Here is a 25191-nt window from a genome sequence, read left to right as displayed (position 1 = left end):
AAGAAAATCCTAGTTTCATTTAATTTACATTTTTTAATTTCCTGTTTTTCCTATATTGACTCACATCCTATGTAACAACAAAGTACCTGATTCACTTGTCCAGGTAAATTTAAATGAATCCAGTTCTAATTGAGGCTTTTCTCATACTTGTGCCTCAAGGTTCCCATCATTTCTTCCTGACTATGCAGTCTTCTTTGTTATTAGGGGAGGATCCAACCATAGTGAGGGCACTAGATTCTACAGTTACTCACTCTCTTCATGTGCTTCCTTTAAACACTAGTACTTGGAAATATTTTCTGTTTCCAAGAACTACACAAGATTCTAATGGGACATTCTCAGTTTAGCCTTTCTTTCCATAAATTAGTGATATTGTTAAATAATCATGTTATTGTTCAGAAGGTACAGCTGTGTTATATTTAAAGAATTGAAATTACAAGCCAGTATGTAGAATTTTAGAAAGTTCCTTAGTAGCACTAGTATTTTCTCCAAATCTACATCACTCTCTGTGTGCTCTTCAGTTCGCTTCTCAGTTGAAATCCAGAGGAACTGAAAAAGAATCCCAAGGTTCAGAATAGCCACCAGAAGGCGCACTGAGCCAAGCAGCCATAAGGGAAATCCTAAGAAAAGTGACCTATAACCAAGGTCTATTTTTCCAAGAAAAAAAAATCTTTTTGGCTTAATGTAAATATAATTACTTTGTATTTGATCATGGCTATGGGAAGTAGGGACTGTTTCAAAGAGAAAAACAGAAAGAGAAGCTCAGTTACTGTGCTCGTTGTAATAATCTCAGTTGAAGAAATGGTTCACTTTAAGGCTTGCACTCTAAAGCTTAAAAATTTAAAAAAAATATTAAAATTTTAAAACATTAGTACCTCATAATTGTGGTCTAGTAGAAACAGTGGCTGTACAGTATATCCTTCATCTTGATTCTCTATACACTGTGTTCCAGGGCATATTCAGATTCTGCCAGCTGGAGGCATTTGTTGTGCATTATAACTTCCTGGACACGATTCTGATTTTCATGCTTTATGGCTGGTGTGTTGTTCCTCTCATTTATCTTGGAAGCTTTCTGTTCAAAAGTAGCACTGCTGCCTACATCAAAATCACACTCTTTAACTACTTTTCAACTATGTTCAGTATCATCATTTACACCATTGTGCAATTTTATGGTAAGAACACCGTACAACTTCCCCTTTTTCCAGGAAATAAATTAAATAGGAGTGAAATAATGTGAAAGTTTAAAATTAACTGATGAACACTTTCCAATAATCTGAAAACCTGTGATTTTGGAAATCAGCAAATATTTATTGAATGTATATTTATAGAGGTGGAGGAGAACAGGGAGGAGAGAGAAGGGAAAAGAAGAACCAAGAAAAAAAAAGAAAAGGGAAACAGATTCCAGGAAATCACTATTACCAAAAGCTACTGTTCAGTTGTGTGGTTAATACTGTTATTTTCCCACAAACTTTTTGGTCAGGTACAAGTAGCAACCAGTGGTGCTTCTCAAGAATTGTCCGATAGTTTGAGAATTCTCTGAGAATCACTTAACCACTTGGGAGAAGTTTGTTTTATGAGGAGGTTCCTTACTTTTCTTATCATTGAAGCTAATCTATTATATTTTAATTACAGGTAATGACTTTCCTAACTTTGTCCACATCCTCATAAGGACAATTTTAATGATACTGCCTAGTTACAATCTTGCAATGAGTATCAGCAAGTATTTTGATGACTATGAGGTAAAAAGGCTGTGTGCTAGGGAATTCAGAAGTATTTACATGGATTGCAGTGACACATGTGAGTAGTGGGAACTCTCTGGGTTCATGAGAACACTATATTCTTTTCTACTTTCTATGCTTCTACTAAGAGTATGTAAAGTAAGAAAAACCTGGTTTTCTTTCATTTGAGTAGAATGAACTGAGATGCAAATTGGAAGTTCATTAAACCTAATCAATGAAATGCTTGCAGAAAGTTTGTGGTTGTTGTTGTCATTTTTGTTGTTGTTTCTGCTGCTGCTGCTGCTGCTGCTATTGTTGTTTTTACTTTTGGGGGAAGTATGGGAAGCCAATAAGAGGCAGTTAGAACCCCAAATAAGCATGACCATAAACACATCACAGGATTTGTTAAGTCTACAAAATAAAGAATACTGAAAACTGCAAGAGAAGAATTTCAAATTACTTACAATGACTAATCTCAGAATTATATCAGCCATCCCTATAGAAACCATAGAAGTCATAAAAGCATGGAATGATGTGTTTGAAACTCTGAGAGAAAGTTAACTGTTCACAAAATAATTATTTATCAAAATTAACTTTTATAATCAATAGAAATTGAAAACCTTCTCATGTAAACACAAACTAAAGCAACTCATGCCCCAGTAAAACATCACTGTAGAAAATACTTAAAGAAGCCCTATTCAAGGGTAAATAAGAAAAGCAGTCATGGGCATGGAACTCAGGAAAGAATTCTTTTTATGAAAAGAATATATAAATAAATGAGAACTAAGGAAGAAGTAAAAAAAATTCTCAACTTAGTAAACCATTAACTTTGAGATAAATGCAGGGAAGGAAGAGAATAAACAATATTCAAACCAACCAGAAAAACAGCAACAAAATTATATGAAACAGCAAATACTTCCCAAGATATTTTCAGATCCTTGGAGCTGGGAATCTGGGGATTGTCCACTCTCCTCTATTCCTATTACTCTTTTTCTTTCTTTCTTTCTTTCTTTTTATTCGATATATTTTTTATTTACATTTCAAATGATTTCCCCTTTTCTAGCTCCTCACTCCCCGAAAGTCCCATAAGCCCCCTTCTCTCCCCCTGTCCTCCCACCCACCCCTTCCCACTTCCCCATTCTGGTTTTGCCCTATACTGCTTCACTGAGTCTTTCCAGAACAAGGGGCCACTCCTCCTTTCTTCTTGTACCTCATTTGATGTATGGATTATGTTTGGGGTATTCCACTTTTCTAGGTTAATATCCACTTATTAGTGAGTGCATACCATGAGTCACCTTTTGAGTCTGGGTTACCTCACTTAGTATGATGTTTTCTAGCTCCATCCATTTGCCTAAGAATTTCATGAATTCATTGTTTCTAATGGCTGAATAGTACTCCATTGTGTAGATATATCACATTTTTTGCATCCACTCTTCTGTTGAGGGATACCTGGGTTCTTTCCAGCATCTGGCAATTATAAATAGGGCTGCTATGAACATAGTAGAGCATGTATCCTTATTACATGGTGGGGAATCCTCTGGGTATATGCCCAGGAGTGGTATAGCAGGATCTTCTGGAAGTGAGGTGCCCAGTTTTCAGAGGAACCGCCAGACTGATTTCCACAGTGGTTGTACCAATTTGCAACCCCACCAGCAGTGGAGGAGTGTTCCTTTTTCTCCACACCCTCTCCAACACCTGCTGTCTCCTGAATTTTTAATCTTAGCCATTCTGACTGGTGTAAGGTGAAATCTCAGGGTTGTTTTGATTTGTATTTCCCTAATGACTAATGAAGTTGAGCATTTTTTAAGATGCTTCTCCACCATCCGAAGTTCTTCAGGTGAGAATTCTTTGTTTAACTCTGTACCCCATTTTTTAATAGGGTTGTTTGGTTTTCTGGAGTCTAACTTCTTGAGTTCTTTATATATATTGGATATTATCCCTCTATCTGATGTAGGATTGGTGAAGATCTTTTCCCAATTTGTTGGTTGCCGATTTGTCCTTTTGATGGTGTCCTTTGCCTTACAGAAACTTTGTAATTTTATGAGGTCCCATTTGTCAATTGTTGATCTTAGAGCATACTCTATTGGTGTTCTGTTCAGAAATTTTCTCCCTGTACCAATGTCCTCAAGGGTCTTCCCCAGTTTCATTTCTATTAGCTTCAGAGTCTCTGGCTTTATGTGGAGGTCCTTGATCCATTTGGATTTGAGCTTAGTACAAGGAGACAAGGCTGGATCAATTCGCATTCTTCTGCATGCTGACCTCCAGTTGAACCAGCACCATTTGTTGAAAAGGCTATGTTTTTTCCATTGGATGTTTTCTGCCCCTTTGTCGAGGATCAAGTGGCCATAGGTGTGTGGGTTGATTTCTGGATCTTCAATCCGGTTCCATTGATCCGCCTGCCTGTCACTGTACCAATACCATGCAGTTTTTAACACTATTGCTCTGTAGAATTGCTTGAGGTCAGGGATTCCCCCAGAATTTCTTTTGTTGCTGAGAATAGTTTTAGCTATCCTGGGTTTTTTGTTATTCCAGATGAATTTGTTAATTGCTCTTTCTAACTCTGTGAAGAATTGAGTTGGGATTTTGATGGGTATTGTATTGAATCTGTATATTGCTTTTGGCAAAATGGCCATTTTAACTATATTGATTCTGCCGATCCATGAGCATGGGAGGTTTTCCCATTTTTTGAGGTCTTCTTCCATTTCCTTCTTCAGAGTCTTGAAGTTCTTGTCATAAAGATCTTTCACATGTTTGGTAAGAGTCACCCCAAGATACTTTATACTGTTTGTGGCTATTGTGAAGGGGGTCATTTCCCTAATTTCTTTCTCAGCCTGCTTATCCTTTGAGTATAGGAAGGCCACTGATTTGCTTGTGTTGATTTTATAACCTGCCACTTTGCTGAAGTTGTTTATCAGCTGTAGGAGTTCTCTAGTGGAGTTTTGTGGGTCACTTAGGTAGACTATCATGTCATCTGCAAATAATGATAGTTTGACTTCTTCCTTTCCAATTTGTATTCCTTTGACCTCCTTATGTTGTCTAATTGACCGAGCTAGTACCTCAAGTACAATATTGAAAAGATAAGGAGAGAGGGGGCAGCCCTGTCTAATCCCTGATTTTAGTGGGATTGCTTCAAGTTTCTCTCCATTTAGTTTGATGCTGGCTACCGGTTTGCTATATATTGCTTTTTTTTTTTTCGATATAATTTATTTACATTTCAAATGATTTCCCCTTTTCTAGCCCCCCCCACTCCCCGAAAGTCCCGCAAACCCCCTTCTCTTCCCCTGTCCTCCCACCCACCCCTTCCCACTTCCCCGTTCTGGTTTTGCTGAATACTGTTTCACTGAGTCTTTCCAGAACCAGGGGCCACTCCTCCTTTCTTCTTGTACCTCATTTGATGTGTGGATTATGTTTTGGGTATTCCAGTTTTCTAGGTTAATATCCACTTATTAGTGAGTGCATACCATGATTCACCTTTTGAGTCTGGGTTATCTCACTTAGTATGATATTCTCTAGCTCCATCCATTTGCCTAAGAATTTCATAAATTCATTGTTTCTAATGGCTGAATAGTACTCCATTGTGTAGATATACCACATTTTTTGCATCCACTCTTCTGTTGAGGGATACCTGGGTTCTTTCCAGCATCTGGCAATTACAAATAGGGCTGCTATGAACATAGTAGAACATGTATCCTTATTACATGGTGGGGAGTCTTCTGGGTATATGCCCAGGAGTGGTATAGCAGGATCTTCTGGAAGTAAGGTACCCAGTTTTCAGAGGAACCGCCAGACTGATTTCCAGAGTGGTTGTACCAATTTGCAACCCCACCAGCAGTGGAGGAATGTTCCTCTTTCTCCACACCCTCTCCAACACCTGCTGTCTCCTGAATTTTTAATCTTAGCCATTCTGACTGGTGTAAGATGAAATCTTAGGGTTGTTTTGATTTGCATTTCCCTAATGACTAATGAAGTTGAGCATTTTTTAAGATGTTTCTCCGCCATCCGAAGTTCTTCAGGTGAGAATTCTTTGTTTAACTCTGTACCCCATTTTTAATAGGGTTGTTTGGTTTTCTGGAGTCTAACTTCTTGAGTTCTTTATATATATTGGATATTAGCCCTCTATCTGATGTAGGATTGGTGAAGATCTTTTCCCAATTTGTTGGTTGCCGATTTGTCCTCTTGATGGTGTCCTTTGCCTTACAGAAACTTTGTAATTTTATGAGGTCCCATTTGTCAATTCTTGCTCTTAGAGCATACGCTATTGGTGTTCTGTTCAGAAACTTTCTCCCTGTACCGATGTCCTCAAGGGTCTTCCCCAATTTCTTTTCTATTAGCTTCAGAGTCTCTGGCTTTATGTGGAGGTCCTTGATCCATTTGGATTTGAGCTTAGTACAAGGAGACAAGGATGGATCAATTCGCATTCTTCTGCATGCTGACCTCCAGTTGAACCAGCACCATTTGTTGAAAAGGCTATCTTTTTTCCATTGGATGTTTTCAGCCTCTTTGTCGAGGATCAAGTGGCCATAGGTGTGTGGGTTCATTTCTGGATCTTCAATCCTGTTCCATTGATCCTCCTGCCTGTCACTGTACCAATACCATGCAGTTTTTAACACTATTGCTCTGTAGTATTGCTTGAGGTCAGGGATACTGATTCCCCCAGATTTTCTTTTGTTGCTGAGAATAGTTTTAGCTATCCTGGGTTTTTTATTGTTCCAGATGAATTTGATAATTGCTCTTTCTAACTCTGTGAAGAATTGAGTTGGGATTTTGATGGGAATTGCATTGAATCTGTATAGTGCTTTAGGCAAAATGGCCATTTTAACTATATTGATTCTACTGATCCAGGAGCATGGGAGGTTTTCCCATTTTTTGAGGTCTTCTTCCATTTCCTTCTTCAGAGTCTTGAAGTTCTTGTCATACACATCTTTCACATGTTTGGTAAGAGTCACCCCAAGATACTTTATACTGTTTGTGGCTATTGTGAAGGGGGTCATTTCCCTAATTTCTTTCTCAGCCTGCTTATCCTTTGAGTATAGGAAGGCCACTGATTTGCTTGAGTTGATTTTATAACCTGCCACTTTGCTGAAGTTGTTTATCAGCTGTAGGAGCTCTCTAGTGGAGTTCTTTGGGTCACTTAGGTAGACGATCATGTCGTCTGCAAATAATGATAGTTTGACTTCTTCCTTTCCAATTTGTATCCCTTTGATCTCCTTATGTTGTCAAATTGCCCGAGCTAGTACCTCAAGTACAATATTGAAAAGATAAGGAGAAAGGGGGCAGCCTTGTCTGGTCCCTGATTTCAGTGGGATTGCTTCAAGTTTCTCTCCATTTAGTTTGATGCTGGCTACCGGTTTGCTGTATATTGCTTTTACTATGTTTAGGTATGGGCCTTGAATTCCTGTTCTCTCCAAGACTTTAAGCATGAAGGGATGCTGAATTTTGTCAAATGCTTTTTCAGCATCCAATGAAATGACCATGTGGTTTTGTTCTTTGAGTTTGTTTATGTAGTGGATTGTATTGATGGATTTCCGTATATTGAACCAACCCTGCATTCCCGGGATAAAGCCTACTTGATCATAGTGGATGATCGTTTTGATGTGTTCTTGGATTCGGTTGGCAAGAATTTTATTGAGTATTTTTGCATCGATGTTCATAAGGGAAATTGGTCTGAAGTTCTCTTTCTTTGTTGGATCTTTGTGTGGTTTTGGTATCAGCGTAATTGTGGCTTCGTAGAAGGAATTGGGTAGGGTTCCTTCTGTTTCTATATTGTGGAATAGTTTGAAGAGTATTGGTGTTAACTCTTCTTTGAAGGTCTGATAGAATTCTGCACTGAAACCATCTGGTCCTGTGCTTTTTTTGGTTGGAAGACTTTCTATGACTCCTTCTATTTCTTTAGGCGTTATGGGACTATTTAGATGATGTATTTGGTCCTGATTTAATTTTGGTATTTGGTATCTGTCAAGGAAATTGTCCATTTCCTCCAGATTCTCCAGTTGTGTTGAGTACAGGCTCTTGTAGTAGGATCTGATGATTTTTTGGATTTCCTCAGTTTCTGTTGTTATATCTCCCTTTTCATTTCTAAGTTTGTTAATTTGGATACTTTCTCTGTGCCCTTTGGTCAGTCTGGCTAAGGGTTTATCTATCTTGTTGATTTTCTCAAAGAACCAGCTCCTGGATTCGTTAATTCTTTGTACGGTTCGCTTTGTTTCCAATTGATTGATTTCAGCCCTGAGTTTGATGATTTCCTGCCTTCTACTCCTCCTGGATGAATTGGCTTCTTTTTGTTCCAGGACTTTCAGGTGTGTCGTTAAGCTGCTAGTGTATGCTCTCTCCATTTTCTTTTTGGAGGCACTCGGGGCTATTTACCTCTTAGCACTGCTTTCATTGTGTCCCAAAGATTTGGGTATGTTGTGCCTTGATTTTCATTAAATTCTAAAAAGTCTCTGATTTCTTTCTTTATTTCTTCTTTGGTCAAGGTGTCATTGAGTAGAGTATTATTCAGCCTCCATGTGTATGTAGGCTTTCTGTTGTTTTTGTTGCTATTGAAAATCACTCTTACACCATAGTGATCTGATAGGAGGCATGGGATTAGTTCGATCATCTTATATTTGTTGAGGTCTGCCTTGTGTCCAATTATATGGTCGATTTTGGAGAAGGTAGCATGAGGTGCTGAGAAAAAGGTATATTCTTTTGCTTTAGGGTGAAATGTTCTATAAATATCAGTCAAATCCAATTGGTCCAAAGCTTCAATTAGTTTTACTGTGTCCCTGTTTAGTTTCTGTTTTCCCGATCGGTCCATTGAGGAAAGTGGAGTGTTGAAGTCCCCCACAATTATTGTGTTAGGTGCAATGTGTGCTTTGAGCTTTAGTAAAGTTTCTTTTACAAATGAGGGTGCCCTTGCATTTGGCGCATAGATGTTCAGAATTGAAAGTTCTTCTTGGTGGATTTTTCCTTTGACCAGCAAGAAGTGTCCTTCTGTGTCTCTTTTGATGACTTTCGGTTGAAAGTCAATTTTATCTGATATTAGAATGGCTACTCCTGCTCATTTCCTGTGACCATTGGCTTGTAAGATTGTCTTCCAGCCTTTTACTCTAAGGTAGTTTTTATCTTTGACACTGAGGTGTGTCTCCTGTATACAGCAAATTGTAGGGTCCTGTTTCCTTATCCAGTCTGTTAGTCTATGTCTTTTTATTGGGGAATTGAGACCATTGATGTTAAGAGATATTAGGGAATAGTGATTATTACTTCCTGTCATTTTTGATGTTCTTTTTATATTTGAGTGGTTATCTTCTTTTGGGTTTGATGAAGGAAGGTAACTATCTTGCTTTTTCCAGGGTGTAGTTTCCCTCCTTGTATTGGAGTTTTCCTCCTATTATTCTTTGCAGAGCTGGGTTTGTGGAAAGATATTGTGTAAATTTGGTTTTGTCATGGAATATCTTGGTTTCTCCATCTATGTTGAATGAGAGTTTTGCTGGGTATAGTAGTCTTGGCTGACATTTGTGTTCTCTTAGAGTCTGCATGAGATCTGCCCAGGATCTTCTAGCTTTCATGGTCTCTGGTGAGAAGTCTGATGTGATTCTGATAGGTCTTCCTTTATATGTTACTTGGCCTTTCTCTCTTACTGCCTTTAATATTCTTTCTTTGTTTAGTGCATTTGGGGTTTTGATTATTATGTGACGGGAGGTATTTCTGCTCAGGTCCAGTCTGTTTGGAGTTCTGTAGGCTTCTTGTATATTCATAGGCATCTCTCTCTTTAAGTTAGGAAAGTTTTCTTCCATAATTTTGTTGAAGATATTTGCTGGCCCTTTCTGTTGTAAATCTTCACTCTTATCTATACCTATAATCCTTAGGTTTGGTCTTCTCATTGTATCCTGGATTTCCTGGATGTTCTGGGATACAAGCTTTTTGCATTTTGCATTTTCTTTGACAGTTGAGTCAATGGTTTCTATGGTATCTTCGGCATCTGAGATTCTTTCTTCCATCTCTTGTATTCTGTTGTTTATATTTGCATCTATGGCCCCTGATTTCTTCTCAAGGTTTTCTATCTCCAAAGTTGTCTCCCTTTGTGATTTCTTAGTTGTTTCTACTTCTGTTTTTAGGTCCAGGATGGTTTTGCTCAGTTCCATCATTTGTTTGTCTGTGTTTTCCTGTAATTCTTTAAGAGATTTTTGTGTTTCCTCTTTCATGACTTCTGCCTGTTGACTCAAGTTCTCCTGCATTTCTTTAAGTTTTTTTTTTTTTTTTTTACCTTTCTTCTTTATTGGCTTCTATCTCTTGGGCCTTATTCTCCTGCATTTCTTTAAGTGTTTTTTGTGTTTCCATTATACGGGTTTCTAGCTTATTCATGTTCCCCTGTATTTCTTTAAGAGATTCATTCGTGTCCTTTTTGTGTTCTTCTAGCAGCATCATGAACAGTGATTTTAAATCCAAATCTTGTTTCTCTGGTGTGTTGGCATAACCAGGACTTGCTGATATTGGAGAGTTTGGTTCAGATGCTGCCATATTGCCTAGATTTCTGTTAGTAGCGTTCCTGCGTTTGCCCTTTGCCATCTTGTTCTCTGGAGCTAATTGGTCTTGTCTCTGGCTGGTGTTTCAGCCTCCTGAGAGGCTCTAGGGCTATTTCTGCAACATTGGAGGGCAGGGTTTCCCCTGTTGCAGATTGCTGATGTGCTTTCCTCCTCTTGGGTGCCCTTGCAGCCCTAGTGTTCTTTGCCCCAGATTGTGTCTGTGAGCCAGAAGGTGCCCGTTTGCTCCTTCAGGGAATGCTGAGGCTGTATGCTGCAGGGACCTTTTCTGGGTGCTGATCTCTCTGCTGGGCAGCAGAACTCCCAACCGGGTTGGTGCATACAAGGCTAGCCTAGCTGCTCAGGCCCTGAGTCTAGGCAAAAGCCTGGCAGGCCAATGTTGGAGCAAAGTTCCCCTCAGCTGTGAGTGTTAATTGGGTCTGTCAGGTGGCTAGGATGGTGGCGTGGGCGCGCTCCCTGAGAGTGCTGGGAGAGTCTGCTGGGCTAACAACCTCCTGGCCGGGTCAGCACACAGATGGCCCACCGAGCAGTCCAGGGCCTGACCGTCTGAGACCCCTGCTATGTCCGCCTCGGGCTATGCCTGTTAGCTGGTTTGGTTTTGCCTGCTGTGTCTCTCTGGCTTCCCGTAGGCAAAATGGCGGTGGTGCGCAAACCGGCCCGGATAAACAACCTCTTGCCTGGGTCAGCACACAGATGGCCCACCGAGTAGCCCAGGGCCTGGGGGCAGTCCAGGGCCTGACCGTCTGAGACCCCTGCTATGTCCGCCTCAGGCTATGCCTGTTAGCTGGTTTGGTTTTGTCTGCTAGTCTCTCTGGCTTCCCATAGGCAAAATGGCGGCGGCGGCGCACGCCAGCCCGGGCAAACAAGCTCCTGGCTGGGTCGGCACACAGATGGCCCACCGAGCAGCCCAGGACCTGGGGGCAGTCCAGGGCCTGACCGTCTGAGACCCCTGCTATGTCCGCCTCAGGCTATGCCTGTTAGCCAGTTTGGTTTTGCCTGCTAGGTCTCTCTGGCTTCCCTTAGGCCAAATGGCGATGTCGCACACGCGCGCGTGCGCGCGCCAGCCCGGGATAAAAAACCTCCTGGCCGGGTTTGCACCCCGGTGCCCACCCCCCATCAGCCCAGGGCCTGGGTGCAGGCCAACGCCCGTCGGGCTTAGACCCCCGCGATGTTGGTCTCGGGTTATATTTGCGTACCTCAGTCTGATTTCTCTGGCGACCGAGAACCAATATGGAGGCCTCGTATCTGACTGGCGGGAAGCAGAGTTCTGATGTGGCTTCTGTGTGGTGAAAGGCACGGTAAATCCTCCGCTGCTCGCAGGCTGGCTGGCCAGCGATGGCCAGTGGTCGTGGGCGCAGGGTCTGCCTGGACCCTGTCCGCTTGGTTCTACTGCTGATGGCCCTTCCTCTGGACCAGCCGCTGCTGCTGCTGCTGCTGCTGCTGCTGCTGCTGCTGCTGCTGCTGCTGCCGCCACTCCCTCCAGAAATAGTCTTTCTTTCTTTTTTTAATTGGACATTTTATTTATTTGCATTTCCTGGTTTCCCCTCTGGAATCCCTATATCCCATCCCCCATCCCCCCCTCCTCCTCCCGCCCACTCACTCCTGCCTCCCCACCCTGTCATTACTCTACATTGGAGAATCGAGCATCCATAGGACCAAGAGCCTCCTCTCCCAATGATATCTGACAAGGCCATCCTCTGCTACGTATGCCACTAGAGCCATGGGTACCTCCATGTATACTCTGGTTGGTGGTTTAGTCCCTGGGAGCTCGGGGTGGAGGTGGGGTGTCTGGTTGGTTGATATTGTTGTTCTTCCTATGGGTTGCACACTCCTTCAGCTCCTTCAGTCCTTTCTCTAACTCTTCCATTGGGGACCCTGTGCTCAGCCCAATGGTTGCCTGAGAGAATCCACCTCTGTATTTGCAAGGCTCTCGCAGGGCCTCTCAGGAGACAGTCATATCAAGCTCCTGTCAGCAATACTTTTTGACACCCCCAATAGTGCCTGGGTTTAGTGTCTGTATAGGGCATGGGTCCCCCAGTGGGGCAGTCTCTGCTCCACACTTTGTCTCTGTATGTCCTCCCTTGAGTATTTTGTTCCCCCTTCTAAGAAGGACTGAAACATCCTCAGAAAATTGAATATAGTGCTACCTGAGGACCCAGCTATACCACTCCTAGGAATATACCTAAAAGATACTCCAACATAAAACAAGGACACATGCTTCACTATGTTCATAACAGCCTTTTTAATAATAGCCAGAAGCTGGAAAAAATCCAGATGTCCTCCATACAGAGAAGTAGATACAGAAAATGTGGTACATTTACACAGTTATTACTCAGCTATTAAAAGCAATGAATTCATGAAATTCTTAGGCAAATGAATGGAACTAGAAAATATCATCTTGAGTGAGGCAATCCAGTCACAAAAGAACACACATGGTATGTACTCATTGATAAGTGGATATTAGCCCCAAAGCTCAGAATACCCAAGATACAATTCACAGACCACATGAAGCTCAAGAAGAAGAAAGTCCAAAGTGTGGATGTTTCCGTCCTTTTAATTGGGGGAACAAAATACTCACAGGAGGAAATACAGAGACAAAATGTGGAGCAGAAACTGAAAGAAAAGCTATTCAGAGATTGCTCTACCTGGGGATCCATCCCATATACAGTCATCAAATCCAGACACCATTGTAAATACCAAGAAGTGCTTTCTGACAAATACAGAGGTGGATGCTCACACCCAACCATTGGGCGAGCACAGGGTCCCCAATGGAGGAGTTAGAGAAAGGACTGAAGGAGCTGAAAGGGTTTGCAATCCATTGGAAGAACAACAATATCAACCAACCAGAACCCCCAGAGCTCCCAGGGACTGAACCACCAACCAAAGAGTACACATGGAGGGACCCATGGCTCCAGCCCCATATGTAGCAGAGGATAACATTGACTGGCATCAATAGGAGGAGAGGCCCTTTGTCCTGTAAAGGCTTAATGCCCCAGTGTAGGAAATGCCAGAGCAGGGAGGTGGAAGTGGGTGGGTGAGAGGGGGAACATCCTCATAGAATCATGGGGAGGGGGAATGGGAGAGGGAGCTTCCAGAAGGGAAACAAGAAAAGGGGATAACATTTGAAACATAAATACATAAAATATCCAATAAAAAAGAAAAAACACAAATACAATTTTTAGATAGTTTAATGTAAATCTTTAATGCTAATTTGTACATTGCCAGTGAAGATGGTTATTCTGTAAAGTGTACTTATAAGTTTATTCTACAAATCAGAGATGATTGTCATTGAAAGAAGAACAATGAACATCAAGTACAAGATTAATCAAACAAGGATCTATTCTTCTGTACAAAAAAAAAAAAAAAGGCCAGCCTCAGTTAAGTGAGGTGTCTCAAAAGAAAAAAAAAAAAATCAAAGTCAGAGATCACTTTTTTCTTTATGTCTTACTGTTTTGCCCCTTCTTAGATGCTGTGGCAGTTTGGTTTTAATTCAAATAACTTTTGTTGTTGTTGTTGTTATTATTTTACTTATTCATATTACATCCCATCCCACTCATAATTCCCCTCCATGTCACCCCACTCATAATTCTTCCCCTCATCTTCCCTCCTGTGAACAGGTGTGACTTCCCTGGGAATTCCCTAACCTGGGCTATACCAGTTTTTTAAGTAAGGAGATTGTGTCTCTTGTATCCACAGACACTCAGAACAACGTGTATGGCTTTGGAGAGCTTGGGATTGGGAAGTTTCTGATCACACTGGCTACCATGGGCTTGGTTTTTCTCCTCTTGCTTATAACCCTGGAATCTGTTTCCTGTAATCTGAAGAGCTTTGTCTTTCGAAAAATTATCTTTTATTTCTACAATAAGTTCATAAGAGGCAGGCATGTAAGTAGCCAACTGGACTTTAAATATAATTTAAAGAAAGCAAACCATTGTGTCAGAAAAAATGTGAATTTAGATTTTCTCACGTCTATTACTTTTTAAAGAAAGTATTATTCGATTACACTAAGATAAATCTGAGACTCATTTGAGATATAAGCATCTTAGTGTTTTGTACAAAAATTTGAATTCTCTAGTAAATCTGTCCTGGGTTAGGTACAACTGAAATAATTATCTTTATGCTAGTAAGAACATACTGATCACTCTAACTACAGAAACATGTTGTTTATTCTTTGAAAATTTCATACACTGTATTTTGATCATATTCCCTCCCTTCCCTTGGCTCCTCCCAGATCCAGCCCCTAGTCCATACTCACCCAACTTTGTGTCCTCTTTTTATTTTTTAAACCCACTGAGACCAATTTCTGCTGCCCAAAGATTCTTGGATGTGTAACCTTAAACTGGAGTTCATACCCTTAATGCGTTCATTCCTTTAAAGAAATTGATGTCTCCCATCAGCCATCAATTAATTACCAGTAGCTCCTCGGCTAGCATTGAGATTTCGTGTCCACCTTCCTGATCCATGCTGGGATTTCTGTCTAGCTTGAGCTTGTACATGCTCTGTGCATGCTGTCTCAACCACTGTTTGTGTGCATGCCCTACTGTGTTCAGAAACCAGTTTCCTAGTAGTCATCCACTGCCCCTGGCTCTTAGAAAAATTTTATAACAATTGTTTTATAGAATTCTGACTCTCCTCAAATGTCATACTCTTCTAAAGTAGAGCCAGTCAGAAGTATGTTTGCATGTAAGAATTCAGGAGACAGAAATGTCTTAGAAACTGCTCAAGTATTTTCTCATATCCTTCAAACTATACCCACAAGTTAACTTTCTTAAAGCCAGTTCTCTGTAGACTCTTCACATATGTTTACTACTCCTTGTCTTGAAAATACAGACTGTAGTATCTAAGCAAAGAACCAAAGAGGATGAGGATGAAGACATGAGGAGAGAAAAAAGAAAAGTCTTTACAGTGCTGCTCAGGTTACAGAGCGCCCCGTTGGTCCTTAATGAAGTTACAAAGGTAATGTCACCTACTGGCTAGCTGCCTTGGGGTTTAAGCATCTTCCCTGCCTGGAATTTACTCGAAGCTGTTCTGGTTCACTGCAGTTCTACAAAGGGTTGGAAGGGAAAGAGTTCTCATGGAATTGTCACAGTTTGTTAACTTTAGGAGCCTAGGGTAATGGCTGTGGTTGACCCACGACCAGTGTCTCTGTACATTGTGTGTTTTTCCTTTTTTTTAACTTTCTCAGATTTATTTTAAGTATCCTGTTGTCAAGGCTGTGAAAAATATCTCCCTTGTAGTCAAGAAGTCAGAGTGCTTTGGATTGCTTGGATTAAATGGAGCTGGAAAAACTACTACATTCAAAATGCTGACCGGAGAAGAGACTATCACCTCCGGAATTGCGTTTATTGATGGCAATAGTATCACTAAAAACCAAAGAAAGGTATTTCTCTTCTTAGCCAATGACCTCATGTCTTGATGGATGTGTTAGCCAGGTGAATTGTTACAAATCAGCACAGGGGAAGCTAAGGATCCTGAGACCTAAGTCTTCATATCTCAGAATTGACAAATTCCAAGGTTGTACTGAGTTTGAAAGAAGGAAAGTATCCCTTCCTGTGAAACAAAATGTCTGCAAATAAATCCAACTGGACTCAAGGAGAACAGCTATTACCTATAACCTGCTCTGACATAGAATTTGAAATACATTTAATTAGAAAAATGATTATGAGAAGAAATAGAAAGGATTGAAAGGATTCAGCTCTATTTGTATTTAAGTTTGAAAGGAATGAAAGAAAAGGAAGGGAAGAAGGGAAGGGAAGGAAAGGAAAAAGAAGAGAGAGAAAGACAGACAGACAGACAGACAGACAGACAGACAGACAGAGAGAACTGGTACCCATGTTTCTTTGTTGAACTTTTGAAGGTCAAGGTGCCAGTCACTAAGATAGCAAATATCATGTTTGGAGGATATTGGATCTTGAGGCATTGATGATACCTTTAAATGGGAATATAGACTGAAGAGTCTTAACACATGATAGTAAAGTGATACAAATTTGGGATTTATCAAAGTACAGATGAAATTTAAATTGTGAAAGTGGATGAGACAGTATCAGGAGTGTGTACAATAGAAAGAATATGGACTTAATTTGGTAGGTCATCAACACTGAAATACTGAATAAAGGAACTGGAGAAGAAATCATAAAAATTGGAGAGTTAGAGAGAAAATCTGGCTAAATTTTTTTCTTTCAAGCCAGATAAAAAATAAATAAACTTTCAAGTTTACTGACTGGTGATTTTGGGTACAGTCGACCTGTAAGCTGTCTAGTGGGTTTCCCTGAAGCCTGGTACAATGGAGAGAAGCTAGGCTATGGGGATAAAGTGTATACACAGGTTTGAAGAAAGCTACATGTGCAACCAAGGGAAATTGAAGAATTTCACCTGGGATGTCAGTAGTTAACCAAGACAGACCAACTTTTAAGAACCAGAGCATATAGCAACCAGAGCATATTTATCACAGGGCAGAGCAGTGTCTAAACTGAACAAATGCATCCGCTACTCAAGGCATACACAGTGTACATAGTGAGCCTCAGTCCTTCTTGCACCCAACTCTGCTCCATCCCTTCACTTTATCATGCCCTAGACATCATTTATAATATACAGTCAACTACAAAGGTCTGTTTTCATTTTATTAGGGCTATAGTTACATATCATTCACTATCTTTTCAAAGTTACCAGATTGCTTCCCCTGGGTAGCTGTGTGAGTATGTACAGTGGAGATGTATGACAGAGTCTATTTCCCCATACTTAAAACAACAGGTTATTTGAACCAGCCTGTCAGCTTTTTTGTGTGTGGTCCATTTTTTTTAAAATGTCACTTGAACAGTTTTTCTCTTATTGTGAATGAGATTTTAAAAGATACCAATTTTCTTTCCTATAAGTAGCCCATGTGTATCCTTTATACATTACTTTTTATATATAGCATTTTATTATTGAAAAGATAACATGATAATAACTAAGTAAATTTTGTAAAGTTTTTTAAAATCACCTCCTGCATATCGTGCTTCCAGTTTCTAAACAATACCACCTAGGCAATATCATGTTAGATTTAACAAAGCTGTCAAGTGAGAGGCGGCTCAACTGTCCTGAGATGAGCTATTCCTTGCCTTGGCTTGGGAAAACAGGTTGACTAGTCTAGCCTTCTCTAGTAGATAATCTACTGATTAATTCATGTTTTAGAAAATGATATCCTCCTAACCCCCATAGCCTTCCCAATCTCTATGTAAAGAAACAGTTCCATTTCAAAAACAAAACTTTTTATTGGTTCTTTCTGAATTTCACATAGCACACCCCACTACCACTCATCTTCCCTCCCATCATACCTCTTGCAAAGTCCCCCACAACAGGGAGGAAAGCTCAGAGTGGAAGCTGTAATATGTCAGCATGTTTCACAGTATACTCTTTTGTCCACAATTATTTGCTTGCAAATATTAATTGCAATGATTCATTGGTCTGCCACAAGACCTCTGGTTTCTGCTAATCTCTCACTCAATCAATACTGGAACCTCACTGGAACTCCTCACAGATACCCTGTTATTGTCCTGTATCATGGAGATCCTGTAGTTTTAAATCTGTAGAACCAGCTCCTTCATGCACTCCAGCAGTTCATTGATGGGGTTGATGCTGGGGTGAATCATTCAAAGCCATTGTTCTGGGCCTAAGAGGTATCTGAGCTGGTCTGGCTGCTGGTTCTTCCACTTCCATGCCCTCAGCTCATCTGAAAACCCCACATTCAGGACCAGCCCTACTTTTACAATCCAAGTGATTGTGTCATAACTAAGCACACCTGAATACTGCAAGCCATAATGATTTAAGTATTGTATTAGAAGCCAAAACGATTGTATTTAGCCAGGCACACCTAGTTTGTGCACAGGCCAGGAGCAGGCATGCAGTTTCAAAGTAAAAGACAATTAGAATTCAAACTTTTAACAGGAATATAACCTTTGTATTTTATCACCTCCTAATTCAGTATGCTCACAATGCATTGTAAGTTGTCTTTATGCCATAATCTGTGTTTTACAGTATGGTCCTACCCTATACAACTTTCCTATAAAGAGCAGAGACTAACAATTAACACTTATACATCAACTCATACTGTTCTTTCTTTTGATATAAGCCCTTACCTAAGGCAAAGATGACTCTATCCAACTTATATTTCTTTTAAGAGCATAGCAAATTTTACTTACTAAGTTATCTTAAGAGTGAACTAGCCCTAAAATGAACCCTTTACTGTTGACCTTTAGGCCCTATCTTCTCTAAATATGTTTTTAACTTTCCTTCTCTTCAATGTATTGCCATGCCTAGGTCCTCAGAAGAAGTAATTAACATTACCAAGCCCCTTCCTTTTTCCTTATATATTCCTATCAATTTTGAGACCATCCAATAAGGGATGTTCTTCAAAGGTCTTGATCATTGATGTCTTTACTTAACCTTTTAAATTAAGCAGGAATCATGGCTCCATATCCAAATGATTGACCCAGCTGTCCTGGTCATCATTCCCACTAGTCCTTGTTGAGGGGGAGGAAGACTCCAAGGGAATTTGCCTCAAGGAGGTCACTTACAGAGCATCCGTGCACCTTTCCCAAGAAAGGCAGCATGGTTCCCACCATAGAGATAGTCAAACAAAGTACACATTTGCATGTTCTTCCTGCTCCCCTCATGTGTCTCTTTCTATATATGCTCATCCCTTTGATCTGGCACCCCAAAGGCCCTGTGTTTCTCTTCATTTTCCTATATATTTTCTGTTTGAATGGTTATATACATATACATGCTGACTAGTTATTATTTTATCTTCAAATTGCATTCAACTTAATGTTATTTTACTTGATTAAGTTTTTATTCCTGAAATAATTATTTTGTCTGTGTGTACATGTTCATGTGTACGAATAGTTGTGTGGACACAGTTGTGTTTGGAGAGGCCAGAGGTCAACATTTGGTATCTTCCTCAGTCATTTTTCCACCTTAATTTTTGAGCCAAAGTCTCTCACTGAAGCTGAAGTTCACCAGTTAACTAGGCTTCCTGGCCAACAAGCCCTCGGGATCTGCCTAGCCCCCACTACTGCCAGGCCCAGCTTTTTAATGTGAGAGCTAAGGATCTGAACCTTAGTCTTCAGGCTTGATGAAAAGCATGTTACCAACGATGCCACCTCCTCAGGCCCTCAAATATAAGTTTTAGCTCAGGAATTTTCATTTGATTCTTTATTGTGGTTTTATTTTCTGTGCTGTTTTCTTACTTATCTGAAATACAAGCTTTATTCATTATCCTCATTTAAGGATAGTTGTAAGAGTTTCTTTAAAATTTGCCTCTGATTATTCCAGTATTGTGGTTAAGCCCCAGTTTCTACTGTGTTCACTAAAGTGTGGTTAATTTGCATCCATCTCTTGCCAATTAATTTTAGATTATATCTTGGACATTATTAATGATGTGTTGGGAGAGTGTTAATTCTGTTATATCCTTTCAAAGAATTTTAAGTATTTTAACTGGCATTTGAGAAGGCTGAATTCTCACTGTAAATTTTACTCTACATCACTCATGAGGTGATAAGTTGCCTTAATTCTTTCAGCACTAATTTGGCTAAATACATAAAAATATATACTTCCAAATAGTTTATATATGTACAGATAGCTTATAATTCCTGTCTGTGAGAGAGCTGATCTGGTAGAGATTAGCTGATCTTTTGATGTGAACAAAATACTTTAATTGGGATATTAACATATCTAGCTATCTCTTAAATACTCAAACAAGTGTTTGAATAGGCAACTTCATCTAACAGACAAAGGTCTATTTGGGATACATAGTAGTAATTTACAATACATATATGTTAAAATTCCAGCTAGTGATATTGCTGCTTTCTTTTACTTCACTGAATTCCATCTATAAAAAATGTTAAAGGTAAAAGAATAAACCATTCCTAGTAGGAATTGTAAGGGTAGCAAACATTTTTAGTAGTATGAGTTAAACAGCTTCACATGCCATACCTCATCTCTTTGCAATTTATACTCTGTGGAGGAGCTGGCATGGATCCACTACTCATAGTTACCTTTTTGGATTCAGATTAGGTCAAGAATTGGTTACTGTCCTCAGTCTGAATCTGTGCTGAACCACATGACAGGCCGGGAATCGTTGGTCATGTACGCTAGGTTGTGGGGGGTCCCAGAGCATGACATTAATGAGTATGTGGAAGCCTTTCTGCATTCAGTACACCTGGAACCCATTGCTGACCAGTTCATCCACACGTACAGGTGAGGCATTGTGTCAATGCTATTAAGTGAGCTATCCTGTGCTTCTACTGTTTAAATTGAATGCCCACAAAGCCCACCTCTACCTCTGCACATGGAGGCAGTTATTAAAATAACCTAACATCCTGCCAAGCCCAGACTTCAGGAAAACAACATATTTCACTTGAACTTGGATGGATTTAACCTTTTGAATATTTGAACAATTTTTGCATTAAAAAAGAATCTCTGTAACTCCATGGAGATAACACACACACACACACACACACACACACACGCACGCACGCACGCACGCACACGCACACACACGTGCGCGCGCACACGCACACACACACACACACACACACACGCATGCACACACACACGCTTGAATCATCAGTTTTGAGTCTTATTCAGTAACCTGAATGTACAGACAGTCCTGAGTTAATGACAGATATTCCTCTTTCTTCTTCCCATTATGGAGTGCTGGAAGCAAACGTAGGCTAAGCACTGCTATCGCCCTAATGGGAAAGTCTTCAGTTGTCTTACTGGATGAACCATCTACTGGCATGGACCCAGTAGCTCAGCATCTGCTCTGGAACACAGTTACCTTGATCTGTAAGACGGGTAAAGCTATCATCATAACTTCCCACAGGTAAGAGCCATTGGAAGCTTGGCTGGAAACTAGAAGAAGCTGCAATGGGTATAGGATGAAATGAATTTCTGCCAGGACCATGAATCAGTAAACTTTGCTAAACACAGGAGCTACAGAGAAGCAACTGCGGGTGAACCTGCCACATGTGAGAGCTCAGTTGACTGATACAATCAACTGAAAGAAAATACTAGTTAGCTAATTCAGTGATGATTTGGGTATGTACTGCTTTAAAGTTCCAAAGGTCCTCTTCCCAAATATTATCTTAGTGGTGACCATCTGTAATGCCAAGGCTTCTGGTTCTAAGACTTCCAATCCTAGCTGTTTGGATGTATTCCCTGAGTCTACTAAGACATATCTTCTTTTTCCTCCCAGAATGGAAGAATGTGAGGCCCTCTGTTCTAGGCTGGCTATCATGGTGAAAGGGAAGCTTACATGTCTAGGCACCCCCCAGCACGTCAGAAAGCGGTTTGGTCATGTATACACTCTAACAGTAAAGATCAATATTGCTAAGGATGAAGATAAAGTAGAAGAGTTCAAAAATTTCATTAAAGTAACTTTCCCAGGTAACATGGGTGTGGTTGATTTGTCACTGTCAAATCCTGTTTACTATTCTGCTACATGTTTTCAATTATGCTTCTCACTGAATTGCTCATATTTATTGAACCTTTAGACTAAGCTCATTTTAATAATTTCTATGAATTTCTATAAGTTATGTAAAGTTTGTCTTCAACACTGGGGCCTTGCTGTCAGTTTGTAAAGAGCAACCTATTATCTTAGCAACAGCCTGTGTTGTTTGGGAACTTCTGTATGATCCCTTGATCAAGAACTCAATATGCTATAAGCCAGACTCAGTTATAGAAGCTTTGTTTGGTGACAAGAAATGGCCAATTGGGACTCAATCCCCCTCACTATTTGGAGATTTCATTAGAATCACCTTCATATACTTTAGGAAATTTCTACTGGTTTCCATACCAGACCTCACATACCCTTCAATTATAGTTGTCTCTCCCCACATCCCCTCCATCAACTCCATCTTCCCTCTCTCTCTCCCCACATGATCCTGACATTCCTGTCCCCTCCCAGTACCCAATCCACCCATAAAATTTATTCTATTTCCTTCTTCCAGGAAGATCCATGTCCTAGTCTTTTCCTCTATACCTAACCTCTCTGGGTCTGCAAATTATATTTGCGTTATTATTATTTATTTAATGCCAATATCTACATATAAGTGATTATGGACCATATTTTTATTTTTCTGGGTCTGGGTAGCCTCATTCAAGATGATGTTTTCTAATTCCATCCATTTACCTACAAATTTCACGATAATTATTTTTAACAGTTGAGTAATACTGCACTGTATAAATTTACCACATTTTCTTTATCCATTCTTTGGTTCAGGGACATCTAGATTGTTTCCAATTGCTAGCTAGCTATTATAAATAGAACAGTAACAAATGGGGTTGAGCAAGTGTCCTTGTGATAGGATGAAGTGACCCTGGATCTTGAGATAGATTGCTTCCCAGTTTTCTGAGGAACCGCCATATTGATTTCCACAGATGTCCATAGTGGCTATACAAGTTTGCACTCCCACCAGCAATGGATTAGTGTTCCCCTTACTCCACATCCTTGCCAGCATGAGCTGCCACTTGTGTTTCTGATCGTAGCCATTCTAACAGGTTTAAGATGGAATCTCTAAGTAGTTTTGATTTGCATTTTCCCTGATAGATAAGGATATTGAACATTTCTTTGTTTCTCGGCCATTTGAGTTTCCTCTTTTGAGGATTCTCTGTTCAAATATGTACATATTTTTAATTGCATCATTTGCTTTGATATATAGTTTTTTATTTCTTCATATACTTTGGATATTAGCCTTCTGTTAGATATGTAGTTAATGATGTATAGCTATATATTACAACATATTTTAAAAATAGAAATTAATCTAGATAGTATATGTATGTCTGTCTAGAAATTAATATAGATAGTATATATATGTCTTTGTGTAAAGAACAGTGAATTAAAAACAAAGCAATTATATTTAAGAGTCCATTCTTAAATAATAATACAATAAAGAAAGAGATGCTTAGTCATAGAAACCATAGGTGTTTAATCAAGAAAGTGATTGCCTTTAAGGAAGAGAAAATTAGTTAGCCACAACACAGATGACACCTAGAGGATTGGATATTGGTTATATTTAACCTTACTGTGAGTCACTAAGCCATACATGTTAGTTGCTTTCCATCATTCTGATAAATTACTATGATTAAGGCAACATCTAGGAGAAAGTTTATTTATTTATTTTTTTATTCGATATATTTTTATTTACATTTCAAATGATTTCCCCTTTTCTAGCCCCCCACTCCCCGAAAGTCCCATAAGCCCCCTTCTCTCCCCCTGTCCTCCCACCCACCCCTTCCCACTTCCCCATTCTGGTTTTGCCCTATACTGCTTCACTGAGTCTTTCCAGAACAAGGGGCCACTCCTCCTTTCTTCTTGTACCTCATTTGATGTGTGGATTATGTTTTGGGTATTCCAGTTTTCTAGGTTAATATCCACTTATTAGTGAGTACATACCATGATTCACCTTTTGAGTCTGGGTTACCTCACTTAGTATGATGTTCTCTAGCTCCATCCATTTGCCTAAGAATTTCATGAATTCGTTGTTTCTAATGGCTGAATAGTACTCCATTGTGTAGATATACCACATTTTTTGCATCCACTCTTCTGTTGAAGGAGACCTGGGTTCTTTCCAGCTTCTGGCAATTATAAATAGGGCTGCTATGAACATAGTAGAGCATGTATCCTTATTACATGGTGGGGAATCTAAATACTTTCTTTATATACATTTCAAATGTTATCCCCTTTCCTGGTCCCCCTCTCCAGAAATGCCATATCCTATTCTTCCTCCCCCTGCTTCTATGAGGGTGTTACCCACCTACCCACCTACTCCCAACTCCACAGCCTGGCATTTCCCTATACTGGGGCATTAATCCTTCCCAGGACCAAGGGCCTCTCCTCCCATTGATGCCTGGCAAGGCCATTCTCTGCTACATATGCAGCTGGAGCCATGGGTCCCTCCACATGTACTCTTTTGTTGGTGGTTTAGTCCCTGGGAGCTCTGGGGGGTCTGGTTAGTTAATATTGTTGTTCTTCCTATGGGGTTGCAAACCTCTTCAGCTCCTTCAGTCCTTTCTCTAACTCCTCCATTGGGGACCCCATGCTCAGCCCCATGGTTGGCTACAAGCATCTGCCTCTGTATTTGTCAGCAAGTACTTCTTGGCATCCACAATAGTATATGGGTTTGGTGATTGTATATGGGATGGATCCCCAGGTAGAGCAGTCTCTGGATGACTTTTCCTTCAGTTTTTGCTCTACACATTGTCTCTGTATTTCCTCCCATGAGTATTTTATTTCTCCCTTCTAAGAAGAACTGAAGCATCCACATTTTGCTCTTCCTTCTTGAGCTTCATGTGGTGTGTGAATTAGATCTTGAGTATTCTGAGCTTTTGGGCTAATATTCATTTATCATGAATATTATACATGATACTCAAACATATATCATGAGTATATACCATGTATGCTCTTTTGTGACTTGTTACCTCACTCAAGATGATATTTTCTAGTTCTATCCATTTGCCTAAGAATTTCATGAATTCATTGTTTTTAATAGCTCAATAGTACTCCATTGTGTAAATGTACCACATTTTCTATATCCATTCCTGGATTGGACATCTGGATTCTTTCCAGCTTCTAGCTATTATAAATAAGGCTGCTATGAACATAGTGAAGCATGTGTCCTTGTTATATGTTGGAACATATTTTAGGTATATGCCCAAGAGTAGTATAGCTGGGTCCTCGGGCGACACTATGTCCAATTTTCTGAGGAACCACCAGATTGTTTTCCACAGTGGTTGTACCAGCTTGCAATCCCACCAACAATGAAGGAGTTTTCCTCTTTCTCCAAATCCTCACCAGCATCTGCTGTCACCTGAGTTTTTGATCTGAACCATTCTGACTGGTGTGAGGTAATCTCAGAGTTGTTTTGATTTGCATTTCCCTGATGACTAAGGATGTTGAACATTTCTTTAGGTGCTTC

At 40.1% G+C, this 25191-nt stretch overlaps 1 protein-coding gene across 2 annotated transcripts in view; it reads left to right on the top strand.

The window, feature by feature from the left end:
• Window positions 1–25191, top strand: part of LOC127679244 (phospholipid-transporting ATPase ABCA3-like) — a 163179-nt gene that overhangs the window by 136442 nt on the left and 1546 nt on the right. For both annotated transcript variants that reach the window (XM_052174947.1, XM_052174953.1), the window contains 8 exons: window positions 950–1169; window positions 1630–1794; window positions 13934–14121; window positions 15068–15193; window positions 15423–15617; window positions 20283–20470; window positions 20928–21098; window positions 21471–21661. In XM_052174947.1, the coding sequence (XP_052030907.1) occupies window positions 950–1169; window positions 1630–1794; window positions 13934–14121; window positions 15068–15193; window positions 15423–15617; window positions 20283–20470; window positions 20928–21098; window positions 21471–21661 (1444 nt within the window). The remainder of the gene's footprint in view (window positions 1–949; window positions 1170–1629; window positions 1795–13933; window positions 14122–15067; window positions 15194–15422; window positions 15618–20282; window positions 20471–20927; window positions 21099–21470; window positions 21662–25191) is intronic.

This window comes from Apodemus sylvaticus, chromosome 1, assembly GCF_947179515.1.
Source record: "Apodemus sylvaticus chromosome 1, mApoSyl1.1, whole genome shotgun sequence".
Taxonomy (NCBI): domain Eukaryota; kingdom Metazoa; phylum Chordata; class Mammalia; order Rodentia; family Muridae; genus Apodemus; species Apodemus sylvaticus.
The sequence above is the reverse complement of the archived record's forward strand: the minus strand, read 5'-3'. Positions and strand labels throughout refer to the sequence as shown.